We start from the raw sequence: 22,314 nt of genomic DNA on the forward strand, positions 1-22,314 counted from the left end.
CGGGCGGATCACGAGGTCAGGAGATCGAGACCATCCTGGCTAACACGGTGAAACCCCCGTCTCTACTAAAAAAATACAAAAAACTAGCCGGGTGAGGTGGCGGGCGCCTGTAGTCCCAGCTACTCGGGACGCTGAGGCAGGAGAATGGCGTAAACCTGGGAGGCGGAGTTTGCAGTGAGCTGAGATCTGGCCACTGCACTCCAGGCTGGGTGACAGAGCGAGACTCCATCTCAAAAAAAGAAAAAAAGAAGAAAAAAAAAAGAAAAAAAAAAGCTTATGAATGATTACTACATTATAGTTTTATAATAATGTTTGGAGTACTTTCCATGATTTGATTAAAGACAAGATGCTAAAAGTGAAAAGTATATGTGCATCAGATAGCCTACCATATTTCATTTTAACTTTTAGAATTCGTAAAAGGAAGGAAGAAAAACTTAAGGAGCAAGAACAAAAACTGAAAGAGAAACAAGAAAAACTGAAAGAAGATGAGCAAAGAAATTCAACGGCAGATACATCTATTGGGTATGGTGTGAATCACACTGTTCATCTGCTTTACCATACATAAAGAATAAAAACCAGACACGTTAAACTCTAAAAATGCTCTCAGATTTTTAGAAAAGTTGTCTTTTATTATAGGTACATGATAACTTCCCAGAAAAACACTCAATAGGCTATTTTTAACCAATAATATATTTCTCTCTCCCTTCCACCAGTATCGCAGGTGTATACTGTATTTCATAGTTATTCTGCACCATATAGAAGAACAGGGTTGAGATTGGATGTTTTTTGAGATTAGATGATATAGGGAGAGGATGACTGCACCTTAAATAATTTAGAGATACCAAAGTATTTTATTGCATTTTAGAATATTTGAGATAGGACTGTCTATGAAAACAAGTAAGAATTTGACAGAAATCATCTTTTTTCTTTTTTAATGAAATCTACAAAGGAAAGTTCTGAAGAAACTCAATATTTCAAAATTAGTATATTGACTTTGACTTTTTAATACTTGTGTGTAAAAATACCCATTAATAAGCCTTAAGATCTTAGGTCACAAACTCGCAATAGAAGAAAATATTTGCAAATCGTGTATCTGATAAGGGATTTGTATCCAGAATATAAAAGAATTCTTACAACTCATCAATAAAAAATTGAAAGATTCAGAATAGGGAGTTAATTTTTTAAATGTCAAAAAATAAAGAAATAATAAAAAGAAAAAACAATTTTTTAAAACAACCCAATTAAAAAGTGAGCAATGGATTTGAATAGACATTTCTCCAAAGAAGATATGCAATAAGTACGTGAGAAGATGCTCAACATCATTAATCATCAGGGAAATGTACATCAAAACCACAGTAACATAACACTTCACACCTAGTAGGCTGGCTATAATCAAATTGACAAACAATAACAAGTTTTGATGAGGAGTTGAGAAATCAAGACTCTCATACATTGCTTGTGGGAATGTAAATGATCCAGTTACTTTGGAAAACAGTTTGACAGTTCTTCAAACAATTAAACCATTTGTTACTGTATGACCCAGCAATTGCACTCCTAGGTATATTCCTGAGAGAATTAAAAGCATACCTTCACCCAAAAATGTATACACAAGTGTTCATAGCAGCATTATTCTTAATAGCCAGAGTGATAACAACCCAAATGTCCACCAGTTGATGAATGCATAAACAAATGGTATATCTCTTCCATAGTGTGTCCATACAGGAGAATATTATTCAACAATAAAAAGGAATGGAGTTCTAATGCAGGCTATAATGTGGATGAACTTTGAAAATGTATGCTAAAGAATCTAGTTACAGCCGGGCGCACTGGCTCACGCCTGTAATCCCAGCACTTTGGGAGGCTGAGGCGGGCGGATCACCTGATGTCAGGAGTTTGAGACCAACCTGGCCAACATGGTGAAACCCTGTCTCTACTAAAAATACGAAAAATTAGCCAGGCATGGTGGCACACACCTGTACAGGCAGGAGAATTGCTTGAGCCCTGGAGGCGGAGGTTGCAGTGAGCCGAGATTGTGCTCCAGCCTGGGCAGCAGAGTGAGATTCTATCTCAAAGCAGCTAGTGACAAAAGACCATATGTTATATGACTCCATTTACACGAAATGTCCAGAATAAGCAAATCAGTAGAGAGTAGATGTATGGTTGCCAGGGGCAGCAAGAAAGAGGAAATGGGAAATGACTACTAATGGATATGGCATTTCCTTTTGGTATGATGAAAGTATTCTGGAATTGACAGTGGTAATGATTGTGTAACCTTGTGAATACACTAAAGACCACTAAATTATACACTTTAAAATGGTGATTGTTATGGTATATAAGCTCAGTATATAAGAAAAGTAACATTGTATGGCTTTCACATCTTCATATTTTTTAAATATTCATTCAGCCCCACTCATTTACATTATCCCTGGCTGTCCTTACAGTAGAGCTTGCAAAACCCAACTTTGGATTTAGAACATAATAGTGTAATTTATTTCAAGGTTCATATAATTTTAGTTTTAATTTGGATAACATAATGAATTAAACAGCTGTGTTGTGTTCATTCTGCCTGTTTACTATTTCTGAATTTCTCTCTTCCACTATTTGTCATCTTCTCTCCTTCCTACTCTAAGCCACCATCACCGCCTAGCCAGCCACCTAGACCACTACTGATCTGTTACTATTATTACTGGCCCCTCATCTACTTTCTTTCCCAGGTAATTTTTCACACAGTGGCTACAGTACTTTCTAATACCATTTCCCTTTCTAAATTCTTCTGGTTTTTTCCTATTGTTTTTTGGATAAGGCCTTACAAGGCCTAGCCTGCTCTCACCCTGCCTTTTTCTCTCATCTGCCTCTTGGATTACTGCTTTCTCCGTTACACTTTTCTCAAAATTATAAGCTCCTCCTGTTTCTCTTGAGTTCTGTTCCATTGTGTATGTTATTCCTCTGTAGCACACACTCCTCCCCATCTCCCTGGTCTCAAATTGTAAAATGTCACTTCTTCAAGCCAGCCTTTTTGATCCCTAAGAGTCAGTTTCATTCTCCTTGAAATGTTTTCATAATACCTTGAACTGCTCTTGTTTTAGTACTTATTACATATTTTTTAAATGATTTGTGTAATTATCTGTTTTCTCTGCAAGACCATAAACTGTGTCATGTTGTTCACTACCTCCTAAGCATATGCCCGGGACTTCGTAAGCAAGCAATAAATATTTCATAAATGGAATTATATATTCATTAGTAAATGTCATCCTTGTTTTTATCCTTAAGGGAGGAAGAAAGGGAAGATTTTGATACTAGCACTGAGAGCAAAGACACAGAGCAAAAGGAATTAGATCAAGATATGGTCACGGAAGATGAAGATGACCCAGGATCACATAAAAGAGGCAGAAGGGGTAATACTGAAATTCCTTAAGAGCATTCTTGTTTGTTTGTTTTTAACTGATAAAGCACTTTATTAATTCAGCTCCTCTGAAATATATTGATTGCTTTCGTTCGTGATTCCAGGCTGTGTTTTTCTTTTTTTAAATGCCCACCTTATAGCTGTGATGAGTTGTAAAATGTGTTATGAAGTCCTATTAGTACATTTATGATTGGGTCATTATTTACACATCATCTATACTTAAGAAAAAAGAGATAATATTCCTATGTCTTTAATAGGACAGTTTCTGATAACTTTAACTTTTGGTTAGTCAGCAAGTTGCATTGAATTTTTACATTTACTACTTTATTTGGGCCAAATAGAAATTTGCATTCTATAATGTACTCATTCAGCATGCATTGGATGCCTCCTATGTACTAGAGATATAAAGATCAATAATGCTCATAATTTGTATCATATTGATGAAAGTGGAACTCTCTCCTACCTTAAAATTATTTCATAAATTGCTAGATCAAAGCGAATACATCTTTTAAAAGCTGTTAATACAAATTTCTTTTGAGGATCCTTAACCAACCTTATTTAATGACTATCAAAAGAAATCCTTAAGTTAATTCTGTGCCTGTAATTTGGATGGGATCTTTTTTCTGTATTTTTTTCTAAATGGTTACTCTAAGTAGATGGAAAATTTCCTTTATCATGGAAGCTGTATTGTCTGATTACAATGCAATTGATTTCAAAATCTAAAGCAAACCTAATATGATTAGAGTTTTAAAACAGACTTCTAAATATTGGGTCAAAAGATAAACTATAATGGAAACTAAAAAATATTTAAAATGAATCAAACTAAAGATTACTGAATATTAACACTTGCTGAATACAGCCCCTCTACTTAGGGGAAAATGTATACCTTTAATACATATTAGAAAAGAAGAAACACAAACTCAGCTAGACATTTATTTAAGAAGATGGTGGGAGAAAAAGAATAATCCCCCTAAGTCTGAAGGAAATAATACATCAGAGTAGAAATTAATAGAAAATAAAAATATAGTAGGGCCAGGTGCAGTGGCTCACACCTGTAATCCCAGCACTCTGGGAGGCCAAGATAGGTGGATTGCTTAAGCCCAGGAGTTCAAAATCGGCCTTGGCAACATGGTGAAACCCCATCACTACAAAAAGTACCCAAAAAGCAAGCTGGGCATGGTGGCATGCACCTGTAGTCCCAACTACTCAGTAGGCTAAGGTGGGAGGGTCGCTTGAGCCTGGGAGATCAAGGCTGCAGTGAGCCCTGATTGTGCCACTGCACTCCAGCCTGGGCAACAGAGGAAGACCCTTTCTTAAAAAAATAAAAATGTAGTAAAGAACAATAACAAATCTAAAAGCGTGTTCTTCTGAGAAAGACAAACGAGACAAACCTTTGTTGAAACTGATTTTTATAAAGATGGCAATCATAATAAAGTTAGGACTGAAAGGGAGCAACATTAACTATGGATAGAGTAGAAACTTAAAGATAAGGAGATAATACACAATTTTTTGATGCATTTGGAAATATAGCAAAAATAAAATCCTAGAAAAATACAAATTATCAAAATGGATTTATGAAGAAATTTGTTAATGTAGATGGTCTTAAACGATTAAAGAACTTGAATCAGTACTAAAATCTTTCTGCAGAGAAAACATCAGTCCTAGACAACTTTATAGGTGAATTCTGCCAAATTTTTAAAAAAGCAGATAATTCCAGTCTTACACAAACTCAAGCAAAAGAAATAGAATGAAAAAATACTTCCCAACTATCAAAGCAATTTGACAGCAACTGAAACAACAGAGAAATTTAATTCCAACATATTGTCGTAGTCAAGGCAGATTATCAGGGGTCCAAGCTCTTTCTGTCTTGTTGGTACTGCCATCCTTAGGGTTTTGCTGCCATTCTCATGTTCCAAAATGATTTATCACCATGTCTGCATTCTAGCTAGTTGGAAGTGGGAAGGAGGAAAGGGAAGCACAGTCCAGAGGGTACACACAATGCTTCTGATCCCATCTCTTTGAACAAAAGTTTTTTGTTTGGTTGTGCCTACTCTGGGAAATGTTGTCCTTCTTTTGGGTTGCTAAGTGCCCAGCTGAAAACTAGTGGTTCTGTTACCTTCAACCAGTGGTTAGTAAATAACAGTTTGTATGCCAAATCTGGCCGGCCTCATTTTTGTTGTTGTTGTTTTTTGAGGTGGAGTGTCGCTCTGTCACCCAGGCTGGGGTGCAGTGGTGCCATCTCGGCTCACTGCAATCTCCACCTTCTGGGTTCAAGCGATTCTTCTGCCTCAGCCTCCCGAGTAGCTGGGATTATAGGTGCATGTCACCACACCTGGTTGATTTTTGTATTTTTAGTAGTGATGTGTTTTGTCATGTTGGCCAGGCTGGTTTCAAACTCCTGCCCTCAAGTGATCCAGCCACCTCGGCCTCCCAAAGTGTTGGGATTACAGATGTGAGCCACTGTGCCCGACCCGGCCCTGCCCTGCCCTGTTTTTGTATAACTCATAAGCTAAAAAGGCTTTTCCCCCTTTTTTGGAGACAGAGTCTCACTCTATCCCCCAGGCTGGAGTATAGTGGCATGATCTTGGCTCACTGCAACCTCCACCTCCTGGGTTCAAGCGATTCTCATGCCTCCGCCTCCTGAGTAGCTGGGATTACAAGTGCTTGCTACCACGCCCAGCTAATTTCTGTATTTTTAGTAGAGATGGGATTTCACCATGTTGGCCAGGCTGGTCAAGAACTCCTGACATCAGGTGATCCGCCCACCTTGGCCTCCCAAAGTTCTGGGATTTACAGGCGTGAGCCACTGCGCCGGCTGGATTTTTACAATTTAAATGACTGGAAAAAAGAAGAATGATACTTTGTGATAAGTGAAAATTATATGAAATTCAGATTTCACTGTCCATAAATAGTTATATTGAACCACAGCCATGCTGATTGTCTACATGTTGCCTGTGATTGCTTTTGGGCCACAACAGTGGAATTGAATAGCTGTGAAGACCAAAAGATCCACAAAGACAAATATTTATAAGCTGGTCTTCTCCAGAAGTAGTTTGCTGTTATTCCTCCCTTAGAGGAAGGACTGGGATGACTACTGGAGGATAACTAACATACTCTACTGCACTCTCCAGTATGGAAATTACAGATTTTTTGTGCCCCTTTAGATTTAAGTATATTGATTTCTTAATAACATAGAGTATTAGTCTGCTTGGGCTGCCATAACGAAATACCACAGACTGGGGTGCCTTAAACAACAGAAATTTCAGAAATTTGTTTTCTCACAGTTCTGGAGTCTGGAAGTCCAAGATCAAGCAGGGTTAGTGTCTGAAGAGGCTTTTTCTTGGCTTGCAGACAGTGCCTTCTTGCTATATCCTTACGTGGCTTTTTCTCTGTGCATGTCAGAGAACAAGATCTCTCGCGTCTCTTGTTCTTTTAAGAACATCAATCATGTTGGATTAGGGCCCCACCTTTATGATCTTAATTACCTCCTTAAAAGTTCTGTCTCCAAATACAGTCACATTGGAGGTTAGGGCTTCAACATATGAACTTGGGTTGTGGAGAGGGGACACAGTTTAGTCTATAACACCTAATAACTTGGGGTAACTTTGTATCTCATATTTTTCTAATGGAAACTTGAAATATGATGATGATGAAACATTTTATTTTAACTACAGGGAAAAGAGGACAAAATGGATTTAAAGAATTTACAAGGCAAGAAGAGATCAACTGTGTGACAAGAGAGCCTCTTACTGCTGAAGAGGATGAAGCATTAAAACAGGAACACCAACGAAAAGAGAAAGAGCTCTTAGAAAAAATCCAAAGTGCCATAGCCTGTACCAATATCTTTCCCCTGGGTCGTGACCGCATGTATAGACGATACTGGATTTTCCCTTCTATTCCTGGACTCTTTATTGAAGAGGATTATTCTGGTCTTACTGAAGACATGCTGTTGCCTAGACCTTCATCATTTCAGAATAATGTACAGTCTCAAGATCCTCAGGTATCCACTAAAACTGGAGAGCCTTTGATGTCTGAATCTACCTCCAACATTGAGCAAGGTCCACGTGACCATTCTGTGCAGCTGCCAAAACCAGTGCATAAGCCAAATCGGTGGTGCTTTTACAGTTCTTGTGAACAGCTAGACCAGCTTATTGAAGCTCTTAATTCTAGAGGACATAGAGAAAGTGCCTTAAAAGAAACTTTGTTACAAGAGAAAAGCAGAATATGTGCACAGCTAGCCCGTTTTTCTGAAGAGAAATTTCATTTTTCAGGTAAATTTTCAATGAAAATTGTTTTTACTTTTTTTTCTTCCCCCTAATCTCTGGTCATTCAGGATTAAGCATTTTTTCAAGCTATTAGATATACATTTACAGCACCTTATCTTTGATTTAGGCTATCCTTTTAGTTTGCAAGTTAGAGTTTGGGAATGTATTTCTTTATAGAAACAAGATTATCTAAATTCCACTGGGTTCTATTTGAATTATGAGGAACACATCTATGGTATAACAAAATACATATCCTCCCTGATCTCCTTATTCCTTGGTCAGTAGACTCTGAAATCCAAGAATAGACTCTAAGGCTGCCATCAGTTTTGGACAGATTATGGTGAGTGAGGTTACTCATTAAGGGTTTTGGCTGAGAGTCCAAGGAGAAGTTCCACTAATGGTCACTTCTTTGAAGCTTGGCTGCAAGGGCAGGTCGGATAGCAGCATTGCCTGCTTGATGGTTTGTCCACTGATGACAAATAAGAAAAAGCAGTAAGGCATTTTTAGATGTGAGTTTTTATATTAATAAATGAGATTCTCTAGGTAAAGAATTGTTTACTTGTTTCCTGTGGGGGAGAAAATAGAGCTAAAAACATTTTAAATTAAATCAAAATTTAAAAAACAATTGCTTAAATTTAGGGGCATGTTACCATGACCACTTCAGTTTTTTTCAGGATTAAAAACTGTAGATCACAATTCTTGGGGTGTTTTGTTTGTTTGTTTGTTTTGAGACAGAATTTCGTTTTTGTTGCCCAGGCTGTTGGGCTCACTGCAGTCTCTGCCTGCTGGGTTCAAGTGTGTTCTCCTGTCTCAGCCTCCCAAGTAGCTGGGATAACAGACGCCTGCCACCACGCCCAGCTAATTTTTTGTATTTTTAGTAGAGATGGGGTTTCATCATGTTGGCCAGGCTGGTCTCGAACTCCTGACCTCACAGGTGATCCACCCGCCTTGGTCTCCCAAAGTGCTGGGATTACAGGCGTGAGCCACTGCACCTGGCCAGTGTTGAGCATCTTTTACATGTGCTCATTGGCCATTTGTATATCTTCCTTAAATAGCTATTCAGATCCTTTGCCCATTTTAAAATTGGGTTGTCTTTTTATTGTGCTGTAAGAGTTCTTTATATATTCTGGATACAAGGGCTTTAGTTATTTATTTAGAGACAGAGTCTCGCTCTGTTGCCCAGGCTGGATTGCAGTGGCATATCATAGTTCACTGCAGACTCAAACTCCTGGGCTCAAGCAATCCTGCCTTAGCCTCCTGAGTAGCCGTACAAGGGCTTTATAAGATAAATGATATTCATTCATTTGTGGCACTTGAGGATTTACAAAGCACTTTTATATCCATTATTTCAAGATCATAACAGCCACATGGAGTAATTGTAGTTTTTAATAAGAAAATCATAATAAAAGTATTTACTGTTTCAGACAAACCTCAGCCTGATAGCAAACCAACATACAGTCGGGGAAGATCTTCCAGTGCATATGATCCATCTCAAATGTGTGCAGAAAAGCAACTTGAACTAAGGCTGAGAGATTTTCTTTTAGATATTGAAGATAGAATCTACCAAGGAACATTAGGAGCAATTAAGGTTTGTACTTGTTCCCATTTTTAGTTTGTCTAACCTACTTGGTCCAGAATTTTGGTCATATTTTTTAATTATATGGCATAGACAAGGCATATGTGTTTTGAATAAACACCAGAGAATGATAAACTTTTTATGAAAACTTGTTTATTCCCCTGCATCAAAATATTTTTTCTGATATTTTCATCAGATGTTGAAATGTGTAAGGATATTTTCTTCTTCCTTGACTAGCCCCTGCCTTCTCCGCTGAGTCTGGTTGATTGGTTCGTTTCTTTGTTACCTTTTAAAAATCTGTAATTCATGGCTTATAACGTATTCTGTTCATGCCTTGGCCATCATCTATCACTTTTTTGCTGCTATCAAGTGACCAATCTTAGAACTGTTTATGATTTATTTATACAGAAAGTAAGGTAGTATGGTTTTCATCTATGAAGAATATGAATTCCAGTTTGGCCACTTAGTAACCTTATTTTTAGATACCTTTTTGATTCATAATCATTTCTAAAATATCCATGAATTGATTTTATATGCATATTGAACTTCATACCTCTCAGAAACAGTATATTCCATTTTTCATGGTTAGTAAGTTTGAATTTTGTTACAGGTTACAGATCGATATATCTGGAGATCAGCATTAGAAAGTGGACGGTATGAGCTATTAAGTGAGGAAAACAAGGAAAATGGGATAATTAAAACTGTGAATGAAGACGTAGAAGAGATGGAAATTGATGAACAAACAAAGGTCATAGTAAAAGACAGGTACAAAAGGGTTTTTCTAAAGTAACCATTACTTTTCCTTGCCATTTTAAGGGTTTTTTTGTTTGTTTGTTTATTTTTTTTAAGTAAATATGTTGCTTTTTCTTATTTTAAAAACTTGTCATGAGGACCTTGATATTTGTAACCACTGGAATGATCATTTTCTAAACCTCAGGATCTCTGTTACTCCACTCTGTACTATTGCAACCAAAAGACAATTCATTTAAATAATGATTATTTCTCAAAAGTTTTTTTTTTTAATCTTTGAACTTAAGGTTTTATTAATTTCGGAAAGTAATTATACTATCATTCTTCTTTTCTATAGGAAAACTTAGTAAATTCTGGTAGACTTGAGTATTATTTGAGCTAGGCAAGATGGCTGGGGCCTGTGGTCTCAGCTACACGGGAGGCTGAAGCAGGAGGATCACTTGAGGCCAGGAGTTGGAGACCAGCCTGGGCAACATAGTGAGACCCTGTCTCTTTTTTTTTTAATTAGCTGGGCATGGTGGCATGCATTTGGTTTTTGTTGTTGTTGTTGTTTTTTGAGACGGAGTCTTGCTCTGTTGCCAGGCTGGAGTAAAGTAGCATAATCTCGGCTCACTGCAACCTCCTACTTCTTGGTTCAAGCAATTCTCCTGCCTCAGCCTCCCAAGTAGCTGGAATTACAGGCACGTGCCACCATGCCCAGCTAATTTTTGTATTTTTAGTAGAGACAGGGTTTCACCACATTGGCCAGGATGATCTTGATCTCCTGACCCATGATCCACCTGCCTCAGCCTCCCGAAGTGCTGGGATTATAGGCCTGAGCCACCACGCCTGATCAGCATGCACTTGTAGTCCCATCTATTCCATTGTTGTACCCCAGGACTTCAAAGCTGCAGTGAGCTAATAATGATTGTGCCACTGCACTCCAGCCTGAGCAACAATGAGACCTCATCTCTAATATATGTATTAAATATTATTACTAATCAGAATCTATACCTTATATCTGTAGATACTTTTATTTTTTTCAAGATTATTTTGGATATTATATGCCTTTAAGCAATTTGTCATCTAGAAGGGAACAATGGAGAAACATGAGGCTAGCATTATATTTACTAGAACGGTGTTCTGACAGAAGGTTATACCCAGTGCAAATGAAGTAAATGGGCGGGCTACTTGTGTTAGTGGAACATGGGAGACAGTAAAGGAAGTGCAAGAGGAAGTGACTGCAAAGCTGAGCCCTAAAGTTGAGAAAAATAGGACACTGGGAAGAAAAACCATGTACAAAGGCTTTGAGTGAATGAGTTTGCACTTTAAAATGATCATTTTCGGCCAGGTGCAGTGGCTCACACCTGTAATCCCAGCATTATGGGAGGCCAAGGCGGGTGAATCATGAGGTCAGGCATTCGAGACCAGCCTGGCCAACATAGTGAAACCCTGTCTCTACTAAAAATACAAAAAATTAGCCAGGCATGGTGGCGGGCGCCTGTAATCCCAGCTACTCAGGAGACTGAGGAGAATGGTGTGAACCTGGGAGGCAGAGCTTGCAGTGAGCTGAGATCATGCCACTGCACTCCAGCCTGGGCAACAGTGTGAGACTGTGTGTCAAAAAAAAAAAAAAAAAAAGCAAAACGAGAAATAGAGATAAGCTGCCTGAAATACTTAGGCTTTAAGGCCCATCACAATGTCACCTCTCTAAAACCTTTCCTATAAGCCTTCCCTCTTCTCTCTCTCCTTCAAATATTTACCCTTAGTCCTTCTAAATGAATCTCCCTTCCCTACTGTTTACTGCAACTCCTTGAGACTGAGGAAATGATTTTTTTACAATGGTATAAATAAGCATTTGAACCAATGAATGGACTCAAGTTTTACCTAATAGTGTTTTTAAGTACCATAAACTCTGAATTGTTTTAATTGTAGACTTTTGGGGATAAAAACAGAAACTCCAAGTACTGTATCAACGAATGCAAGTACACCACAGTCAGTGAGCAGTGTGGTTCATTATCTGGCAATGGCACTCTTTCAAATAGAGCAGGGCATTGAGCGGCGTTTTCTGAAAGCTCCACTTGGTAAGTATCTGTTTTTATTTCAAAATATTAGTTGTGTTATAAGTAATTTTGAGTTGGCCTTTAATAGAATTTTATTGTCTGACCTAATGAAACTGATAATCTTAAAAACTCGAGATGTTTTCATTTTTAAATGAGTTCTTTTAAGGTGAGATTTATTTTTAGAGTAATACAGTCTTTTGTGAAGAGTTTCACCAAAAGAAAGATTACCAGCTAGGCACAGTGGCTCATGCCGGTAATCTAAACACTTTGGGAGGCTGAGGCGGAATTGCTTGAGCCCAAGAGTTTGAGACCAGCCTGGGCATCATATAGCAAGAACCCTATCTCTACAAAATTTTTTTAAAAAATTAGCTGGGCATCATGGCGTGCACCTGTAGTCCGGAGGCTGGGGTGGGAGGATCCCATGAACCCAGGAATTTGAGGTTACAATGAGCTGTGACCACACCACTGCACTGTAGCCTAGGTGACAGAGTAAGACCCTGTCTCTTTAAAAGAAAAAAAAGATCACCAAAACCTATAACTAGTCAGACCTTGAATAATCAAAGATTATGTGTAACTTTTTTTTTTCCTGTTATTTGAAAGAGAACCCGAAGTAAGTGACTTAAAAGTTTACCATTTGGGGCATAATTTGATGATAAGAGTCACTGACCCACATGCTAAATCAGAAATACTAAGTGTTAAACGGAACACGGGTGAGGAAATGCTGTATAATTTATAGTGAGGAATAATACTATCTGTATCACTTTTTCACAAATTATGAAATTAGTGGGTTTTTAGGGACTAATCTAGGAACCTAATCATGTTTTTGGGAAAATATCTGTTTCAGAATTCTAAATCAATGTTTATATAATAACTGTCTCTAATTCCCTGTTGCCTTTTTGAGATGTTTAATTTATAACTCATCATGTTGAGATATTTATATTCTTGTAATGGGATCATGGAAGAAATAACTTTCTTAAACCGTATCTTTTTGGTCTCATATTGAAAGAACTACTTGAATTGACTAAAATCCTTAAATAATTGTTTTAGCTGAGAGTGGTGGCTCACGCCTGTAATCCCAGCACTTTGGGAGGCCGAGGCAGGTGGATCACCTGAGGTCAGGAGTTTGAGACCAGCCTAACCAACATGGTGAAACCCCGTCTCTACTAAAAATACAAAATTAGGTGGGTGTGGTGGTATGTGCCTGTAATCCCAGCTACTTGGGACGCTGAGGCAGGAGAATCGCTTGAACCTGGGAGGCAGAGGTTGCAGTGAGCTGAGACTACACCATTGCACTCCAGCCTGGGCAACAAGAGAGAAACTGTCTCAAAAAAATAAAAATATAAAAATAATAATTTTTTGATATCTCATTGAGTATTAGAACAAAGTATTGATAGACAATGCAATCAGAGCAGTTTTGAAATGTAAATATATTTGTAAACTTTTTAAATTGAAGAGTTTGTGGCCAGTATCTCATTAAGTCTATTCACACTTTTGTAAACTGATAATCCTACCATAAGCTTAATAACCTACTGGCCACATTGAAAGTAGCAATTGTAAGAAATAAAATATGTATAATCACAGCTCCCAAAGACAGCAGAGTTGGTATTTGCTATGTCACTTTTATTTCCCAGTCTTTAGCATTTCTTATTTTCTTTCTGATCCTTTATGTACAAGGGATCACTCTGTATTTATTACAACCCCATATTAATACACAATTACCTAAATTAAAATTTCAATTTAAAATTATTTGTAAATCATTCAGCTTTTATAAATGTAAGATACTGTTACTACTAACACTGCGATTCCAAAACAGTAAAAGGATAAGACACAATACTGCTTATTTTCCCACTTCTGAAATTTTCATTAAAGTTTTTTATAAGTCGAAGGGGGGAATATCAAATTAATTGTTTAGTATGTCTGTATTTTCATCTGCACAACTTATTAAATATTTAGACAAACAGGTTAATACTGAGAGTTGTTACAACTTGTCTAGTAGGTTATATGAGAGAGACTGTTCCTTATGCTGGTTTGTATACAGTGGTTTTCAAACATTAATTTCATCCCAAAAGATGGAAAATTATAATTCAAGATCTTAAGAAATAAGTGAAGTAAGAAAAGTTGGTTACTTTGGTAGTGTCAAAGTTAAATATTGGTTGAAGTCAAATGTTGGTCATTTATAATATGGGTGTCTACTGTTGATGCTCCATAAAAAATTAGAATAACTTAAGCCTTTGAAAGGTCTGTTTTGCACAGGACAGCAGGAGATGGAGATAGGCTATCTGAAATAAAGTAATCAAGAATATCATTAATTGGGGAGAGAAAAGCAGGTTTTACTTTATGAATATTTGAGATGGAATATATATTGAAATTCTCCATTCACCTGATAATATTTCAGGATAGCAAATTAATCATAGCAAGCATTTTCCCAATTTAGCTTCAGAAATCATTTCAGTTTCTTGAGGAAGCATGTAAGAAATACAAATTCTACTTATGTTCTACCTTCTCTAATATGTCCCTTTTATTCTAGAGATTAATCATACTGATAAAAGTAGACTTTTCATTTGGGGAAGATAAAATGTTTTAAATGTTTTAGGTAAGATACATGAGGATGTTTTTTAAGATTGATAATTCCGTTATTTTTAAAGTCATACTTATGGTTAAACCCTTAAGCTATAAAAAAAAAATCCTCAACTAACTATATCAATTTGAAATTAGGTAACACAGAAATTAATAAGGATCAAAAGGGAGATAGAAAAAAAAAGGACAAGAAAAAGAGAGAGGAAGATCAATCTAGTGTGAGAGATGGTAAATTTTTAACTTTTTAAAGAAATTTATGTTTTGTCTTTTTAAAGAATTATGATTTTACTTTCTCTGTGGCTGAGTACTCATTTGCATATTTAGCTTTTGAAGGAAAACCTTGGATTTGATTTTTTTGGAAGGGAATGGACTTGGGGGTAAGCTTAAAATAATATCTTCCTAGCGTTTCCCTTTCTATGTTTCACACCTCAGCTAATCACTCTTCTAAATTGGCATACAGAAAGCTGACACTGGTGAATCTTTGTATACTTAGCTATCAGTGAAAAGAATGAATGACTGTGGAACTTATGTTTACCTGTTTCACATAAAGTATTTATTCACAGCATTTTTTTTCTTTTACTAGCTTGAAGAGACATAGGACAAGAGTTATTATGTTTTGTCCCCTAGAGAAGCCTGTCCTGGTCACATGGATTACTGTATAGTGGCCATTGAACAGTATGAAGTCTCCTACTATAATATTTGATCACGTGACTGCCAATATTTTATATTAGTAAGATCCTTTTAATTTATTGAGGAATTTATCTGTGCTAGCATAATGGAAAATAAAAGATAAACAAGACATTTTCTGCCCTTTATGGTTGTGTAATCTGGGGGAAAAGCAAGGTTTAAGATAAGGAAACAACAGAAAAATTGAATCAATTGTATATACTGTTTTCTATCCTTGTATCAGTACTATGCAAACACAGAAAAACAGGCACATTCATTATGGACTAGAATAAGAATTGGGCCTTGAGCTACTGCTGGTTTAATTTTCTTAAACCATCTCGTTAATCAAATCCCATAGCATTTCACCAACCTTTTCATTAAAAAATCATTCAAACTAATTTCCAAGATTCTAAAAGTTCTTATAATTTGTCTTTGTTCCCATTCCTTCACATTGACCTCTGCAACCTTATTCCTTGCCATTACCAATGAGAATATTCTCTGATTTACCCAGGAAGATCATGATCTTTGAACTAGCTATTCTTGCTACCTCATTCCTTGGAGGCCCTGCTCAGGCCAGAACTTTTCATGAAGGCTTACATTTTAAAAACTAAGATAACTAAAACTCTCACAATGAGAGGGGAGAAATAAATCAAATGCATTTAAGTGGACTGTACTCTCCAATTATTATATATACATATTTTTTGAGACCGAGTCTTGTTCTTGTCACCTAGGCTGGAGTGCAGTGGCACAATCTGCAATCTCTGCCTTCCAGGTTCAAGCCATTCTCCTGCCTCGGCCTTCAAAGTAGCTGAGATTACAGGCATCTGCAACTACATCTGGCTAATTTTTGTATTTTTAGTACAGATGGGGTTTCACCGTGTTGGCCAGGCTGGTCTCAAACTCCTGGCCTCATGTGATCCACCCGCCTCAGCCTCCCAAAGTGCTGGAATTACAGGTGAGAGCTACCATATCTGGCTCCAATTAAAAGTTAGATACAGTTTTGGATAGTTGACAAGGAAAGTGAAGAAAATAGAAGAAAAGACTGTATTAACATAAAATCTAGCTGGTTTTATATACTGTCTACAAAAGACACACCTAAAACAAAACAACGTAAAGACAGAAAAATATTGATGCTGCATTCTAAGTAATATATTTGTATTTTCCCAACTTCATTAACATCTCAGCTTTGAAGAGCCATTTGACTCATCCATCGTGTTTTTGCCTCAGTTTTTAGTCTCAATCATTTTGAAAAGTTCTAACTGGTTCTTTTTCAAACTGCCTGGTTATTCATATTTTAAACTTCTTAAAACATATTAAACAGTTATTTTATATTCTGTTTCTAATTCTAGTATCTGAAGTCTTTATGAGTTTGATTCTGCTGGCTTTCACTTAGTGTCTTGTTTCCACATGTGCCTTGTGGTTTTGATTAACTCTCATTCCTCAGATTTGATCTGAAAATGTCTTCAGAGAGAATTTGCAAAAAATTGTACTTGTTTCAGCCATTCACTTGAGGTCACTAGCAACCCTAGACTACTTTAAAATCTTAGCCTATGTTTTTTCGGTTTTAAACCTGTTCAAGGCTTTGCTTGATCCTCAGGGAGATTATGTTCCCTTTCTATCCAACACCAAAGTCCAGGTGAATCAATTTTCTTGCTCTCCATTTTTTTATGTAGCACCTGTTTCCACCCTGACACTTGAAGGGGGTAGCCTTCTGGGGTCCTAGCTTTTTAGAGAGGGACTAACCACCTAGATGGGCCCTAGTTTTCATGTCCTGTCAATCTCACCCTGCCCAACAGGCAAACAGGAGCTCGAGGTCCATTGGTACTTGACAGGTCTCTTGGTTTTAACTCATCGTGTATTTCTTCACTTTTCCAGCTGTACTAAACATTCCTTGAAGTATAGGGACCATAGAATAGACTAGTTTCATATTTTCTAAAGTGCCGCACATAGGGGGAGGTATACTGTGCACAAATAACGATAGTAATATTAGCATTTACTCTGACAAACACTTCATATGCCTTATGCGTATTATCTCATTTAATGTTTCCAACAACTCTTAGAGGCAGATACTCTCCATGTATTACAGTTGAGGAACCTGAGAGACAGATGGGTTAACTTGCCCAAGTTCATATGGGGGAGCCAGTACTCACCCCAGAGCAGACTGACTCCAAAGCCTGCATTTTCTTAACCGTTATGCTACTGCCCAAGAGGTTTTATTTGAGGATAATAGTAGGAAATAATGGTATTATAGAACAAGATTATGTGTGGAGTCTTATATACCTTGCATGTTTTAGGAACAGTAAGGTGGTAACAATATTGAAGATTGAAATGGAAATCACACACCAGTATAAAATGACTATTGATTGATAGCATTTAATCAGATGATTAAATTTTTTAGCCCAGAAGATAAATGGTGATGTTGACTGACAGAAGGTTTCAAATGTTTCTATATAAATATTAGTGCTGAAAAATCCTTTTTGGTAGTATTCACATTGTTTTTACTTACCACAATTTTAAAACTATTTTCTTAGAGATAGAAGATATTTAATTTGGAGAACAGTCCATCTTTTATGAGATGAGGAAGTAACATACTTCATTCAAGTGAATAGTAACTTAGACTTGGACTCATATGTGACCAGTTTTTAAAATTAGATCAAGATTTGATACAAAGACTAGATTGAGAACACATTGTCTGAATTATTTTTCTCTTTAGCTATTAAAATCCCTTAGCATTTGATTTATGAATTTAAGTAATTCCTTATGTCATAAACGAGATGTGGCTCAGCAAATATTTTCCATGAGATTTTTGTTTTTAATATCAGCATGGTCTTTTTGTTAAGTATCAGAAGAAAAGAAATGTAAAATCTAACCTGTGTTTACCAGCTATTTCTAGGAAGATTACTAGGTTTGCCTAAAAATTGTAATCACTTTCCCTTTTCATTTAAGATGCCAGTGACAGTGGGCGTTCTTATAAAACAATTCTGGACCGTTGGAGAGAGTCTCTCCTTTCTTCTGCTAGTCTGTCCCAAGTTTTTCTTCACCTATCCACCTTGGATCGTAGTGTGATTTGGTCTAAATCTATACTGAATGCGCGCTGCAAGATATGTAGAAAGAAAGGCGATGCTGAAAACATGGTTCTTTGTGATGGCTGTGATAGGGGTCATCATACCTACTGTGTTCGACCAAAGCTCAAGGTATTTTTTTCTTCTTATCAGATTAGAAATGAGACATTAAGATTTTGAGCAATAGATGATTAATGATCATTTATGTGATTTGTTCAGACTGTGCCTGAAGGAGATTGGTTTTGTCCAGAATGTCGACCAAAGCAACGTCCTAGAAGACTCTCCTCTAGACAGAGACCATCCTTGGAAAGTGATGAAGATGTGGAAGACAGTATGGGAGGTGAGGATGATGAAGTTGATGGTGATGAAGAAGAAGGTCAAAGTGAGGAGGAAGAGTATGAGGTAGAACAAGATGAAGATGACTCTCAAGAAGAGGAAGAAGTCAGGTAAGTCCTAACATGTAATAAAATGAGTCAGTAGGTCTTAGTTAGACAATTTCTCCACTATTCAAATACAAATGGAATAGTTAGGGTCTGTAACTTAGTTTAAAACTAATACATAGGCTGGGCACGGTGGCTCATGCCTGTAATCCCAGCACTTTAGGAGGCCGAGGCAGGCAGATCACCTAAGGTCAAGAGTTTGAGACCAGCCTGGCCAACATGGTGAAACCCTGTCTCTACTAAAAATAGAAAAATTAGCCAGGGTGTTGGTGGGCACCTGTAATCCCAGCTACTCGGGAGGCTGAGGTAGGAGAACTGCTTGAACCCAGGAGGCGGAGGTTGCAGTGAGCTAACGGATCACGCCATTGCACTCCAGTCTGGGTGACAAGAGCGAGACTCCATCTCAAAACAAACAAACGAAAAAACTAACGTATAGTGGCCTGAAGTTACCTTTGCTTTTTATGTATTATAAACATTCAAAAATATTCCCAAGGGAGTATTGATAATTTGGGGAATCTCAGAGTGATAAATGCCAAGAAGCACACTGTATTTTTATACTTCTGCCACCTTAGCACCTGGAAACAGCTTCTATACTACCATATAACTAAGTATTCTGCAGCTTAGCATGCTGTGTCATTCAGGCCTAGTGAATGAGTGTGGAGCCTGGATATTCCTTCTGTGGCAACACTGGGGCAGTCTCCCCTTACTTGAACCTCTGGTTGAGGGCTGAAATAAAGGGATATTTATATCCACAAGGTAGATATACAGGCGTACCTCAAAGATATTGCTGTTTCAGTTGCAGACCACAGCAATAAAGCAAGTTACAAATTTTTTTGGTTTCCCAGGGCATATAAAAATTATGTTTACATTACACTATAGTCTCCTAAGTGTGCAGTAGCACTATGTCTTACATTTCTATGCCTTAATTTAAAAATAATGTATTGCTAAAATATGCTAACAGTCATCTGACAGAGACACAAAAAGTGAGCTCATGCTGTTGGAAAAATTATGCCAATAAACTTGCTTGAGGCAGAATTGCCACAAACCTTCAGTTTGTTTAATAAAAAAAAAAAAGAAAAACTTTATAATTGTAGCATGCAGTGAAGCCCAAAGCACTATATATAATGAGGTGTGCCTATGTCTAACCGGTAGCTATAAGCTAGACAGATCTACTAGGGGTCTTCTGTCAGCAGGCCTGACCATAGCCAGTCACATAAGGGAAGTCATTGTGCTCCTTGTTCTTATCATCCCCCTCCCCCCGGCTTGTTGTTTTTTAAACATTTGAACCCCATTCTTGTGGAAGCAGGAAAATGAGTATGAAGCAAGGCAACCTAGAACTGTCAAAGTACAAAAGGACCACAGTTGTAGAAGTTAAGATAGAGCCACCACATCTGTTTTAAACAAGGTTTTAAGAAATACCAGCTAGAAGAGCCATCTTTCCTGTAGCTTGTGAAGGCAATATTATGTTAGGCATAAAGATAATAAAGAATGTGGAAAATTCTTGCAAGTACATGGGATAAACTGGAAGTCCAGGTATATGGGGAGAGGGATAATGAGTTAATGGAGGTGTTGCATTCTTTTAATTAAGGACAGTTAAAAGATTAAATATAGTTTTATAGTCAGAATCAGAAGACAACAGAGAGGTTCTTGGCGTGGTATTCAGGAACCACAGGTTCAAGGCCCACTTCATTGACAGCCATTGGCTAAAACTGTAGGTTACCTCAGTATCAATGATAATGAAAAGTGGTAGTCTCCTGTAGCAAAAAGAAACAAAAGAATTTCATTTTAAGATTACTTCATTACTCTTTAAGTTTTCCAATATGATTGACTAAGTCTATTTGTTGGTTCTCCTGAGCATTTTATTACAATTTATCAGAATTTAGGACTTAATTTTCATAATGATGTCCTGAAGTTACCAAGAAGATATCAACTGGGCATGGTGGCTCATGCCTCTAATCCCAGCACTTTGGGAGGCCGAGGCAGGCAGATCGCCTGAGTCCAGGAGTTTGAGACCAGCCTGGGCAACATAGCAAAAACCCATCTCTACAAAAAACTACAAAAATTAGCCAGGCATGGTGGGGCACACCTAGCTACTCAGGAGTCTGAGATGGGAGGAGCACCTGATCACAGGGAGGTCAGGCTGCAGTGAGCCGTGATCGTGCTACTGCACACCAGCCTGTGTGACAGTGATACTCTGTCTCAAAAAAAAAAAGAAAAGAAACTATAAAATATTCTCTTTGCAGATAATTCTCTTCACATTTCAAAGAAATACATGAAAGCACATTTTAGATTCCCTTGAAAACTTAAAACTTATTGACTCTTCAAGGAATTGAGTCTAGGATAAGTCTCAGTTTATATAGAAAATTTATATAAACTCATTGGCTAAATACAACAAGGAGAATAAAGCTAATCATGTGTTCATCATTGTTCTGTACAATAATTGTGTTTTCTAACAATATTTATAGCCTACCCAAACGAGGAAGACCACAAGTTAGATTGCCCGTTAAAACAAGAGGGAAACTTAGCTCTTCTTTCTCAAGTCGTGGCCAGCGACAAGAACCTGGAAGATACCCTTCAAGGAGTCAGCAGAGCACACCCAAAACAACTGTTTCTTCTAAAACTGGTAGAAGCCTAAGAAAGATAAGCTCTGCTCCTCCTACAGAAACAAAATCTTTAAGAATTGCCAGTCGTTCCACTCGCCACAGTCATGGCCCACTGCAAGCAGATGTATTTGTGGAATTGCTTAGTCCTCGTAGAAAACGCAGAGGCAGGAAAAGTGCTAATAATACACCAGAAAATAGTCCCAACTTCCCTAACTTCAGAGTCATTGCCACAAAGTCAAGTGAGCAGTCAAGATCTTTAAATGTTGCTTCAAAACTTTCTCTCCAAGAGAGTGAATCCACAAGAAGATGCAGAAAAAGACAATCTCCAGGTATGAAGAAATCTAAACTCTTCCTTCCCTAGAAAGATTGAATAATTTGGAAATATTGAATGTTGAGATACTTTGGATCATTTTTTAAAGTCTGTCACTAAGATACACAAAGTTATTAGGGAACAATCTGACCTGAAGCATAATAGTCATTGAAGGGGCAACTATTTAATGAATAAAGGTAAAGTATATTACTAGTGTTTCTACTAGTGAAGCAGGGTAATAAACTTGCAAATGACGTTCTGTTTTTAATGGAGATATTTGGCCAATATTTCACCAGTGTCAGGATACTACATTGTAACACATTTCACTCTCTCCTACCTTTTCCTCCTTCAAAACACACAAACTCAGCATCACCTAGACAAGCTACATCAGATGATTTGGTAAGGTTCCCATCTCAAATACTGAATTTGGGGGAAAGGGAGAGTTGGAAGCAGTAATATTTTTAGGAAGTGATGACCAGCTGTCTTTTTATTTTTTATTTGATTGATTGACAGAGTCTAGCTCTGTTTCCCAGGCTGGAGTGCAGTGGTGTGATTTCGGCTCACTGCAACCTCTGCCTCCTGGGTTCAAGCGATTCTCCTGCCTCAGCCTCCCAAGTAGC

The 22,314-nt window shown here is 37.4% G+C and overlaps 1 protein-coding gene across 1 annotated transcript in view; it reads left to right on the forward strand.

Moving 5' to 3' along the window:
- BAZ1A (bromodomain adjacent to zinc finger domain, 1A) overlaps window positions 1-22,314 on the forward strand; it is a 144,291-nt gene that overhangs the window by 110,273 nt on the left and 11,704 nt on the right. Inside the window, 9 exon segments of the mRNA XM_011995056.1 lie at window positions 409-522; window positions 3,271-3,395; window positions 7,078-7,674; window positions 9,093-9,256; window positions 9,855-10,009; window positions 11,909-12,057; window positions 18,226-18,473; window positions 18,561-18,787; window positions 21,247-21,713. Of these exon segments, the coding sequence (XP_011850446.1) occupies window positions 409-522; window positions 3,271-3,395; window positions 7,078-7,674; window positions 9,093-9,256; window positions 9,855-10,009; window positions 11,909-12,057; window positions 18,226-18,473; window positions 18,561-18,787; window positions 21,247-21,713 (2,246 nt within the window).

This window comes from Mandrillus leucophaeus, unplaced genomic scaffold, assembly GCF_000951045.1.
Source record: "Mandrillus leucophaeus isolate KB7577 unplaced genomic scaffold, Mleu.le_1.0 Scaffold467, whole genome shotgun sequence".
NCBI classification, from domain to species: Eukaryota; Metazoa; Chordata; class Mammalia; order Primates; family Cercopithecidae; genus Mandrillus; species Mandrillus leucophaeus.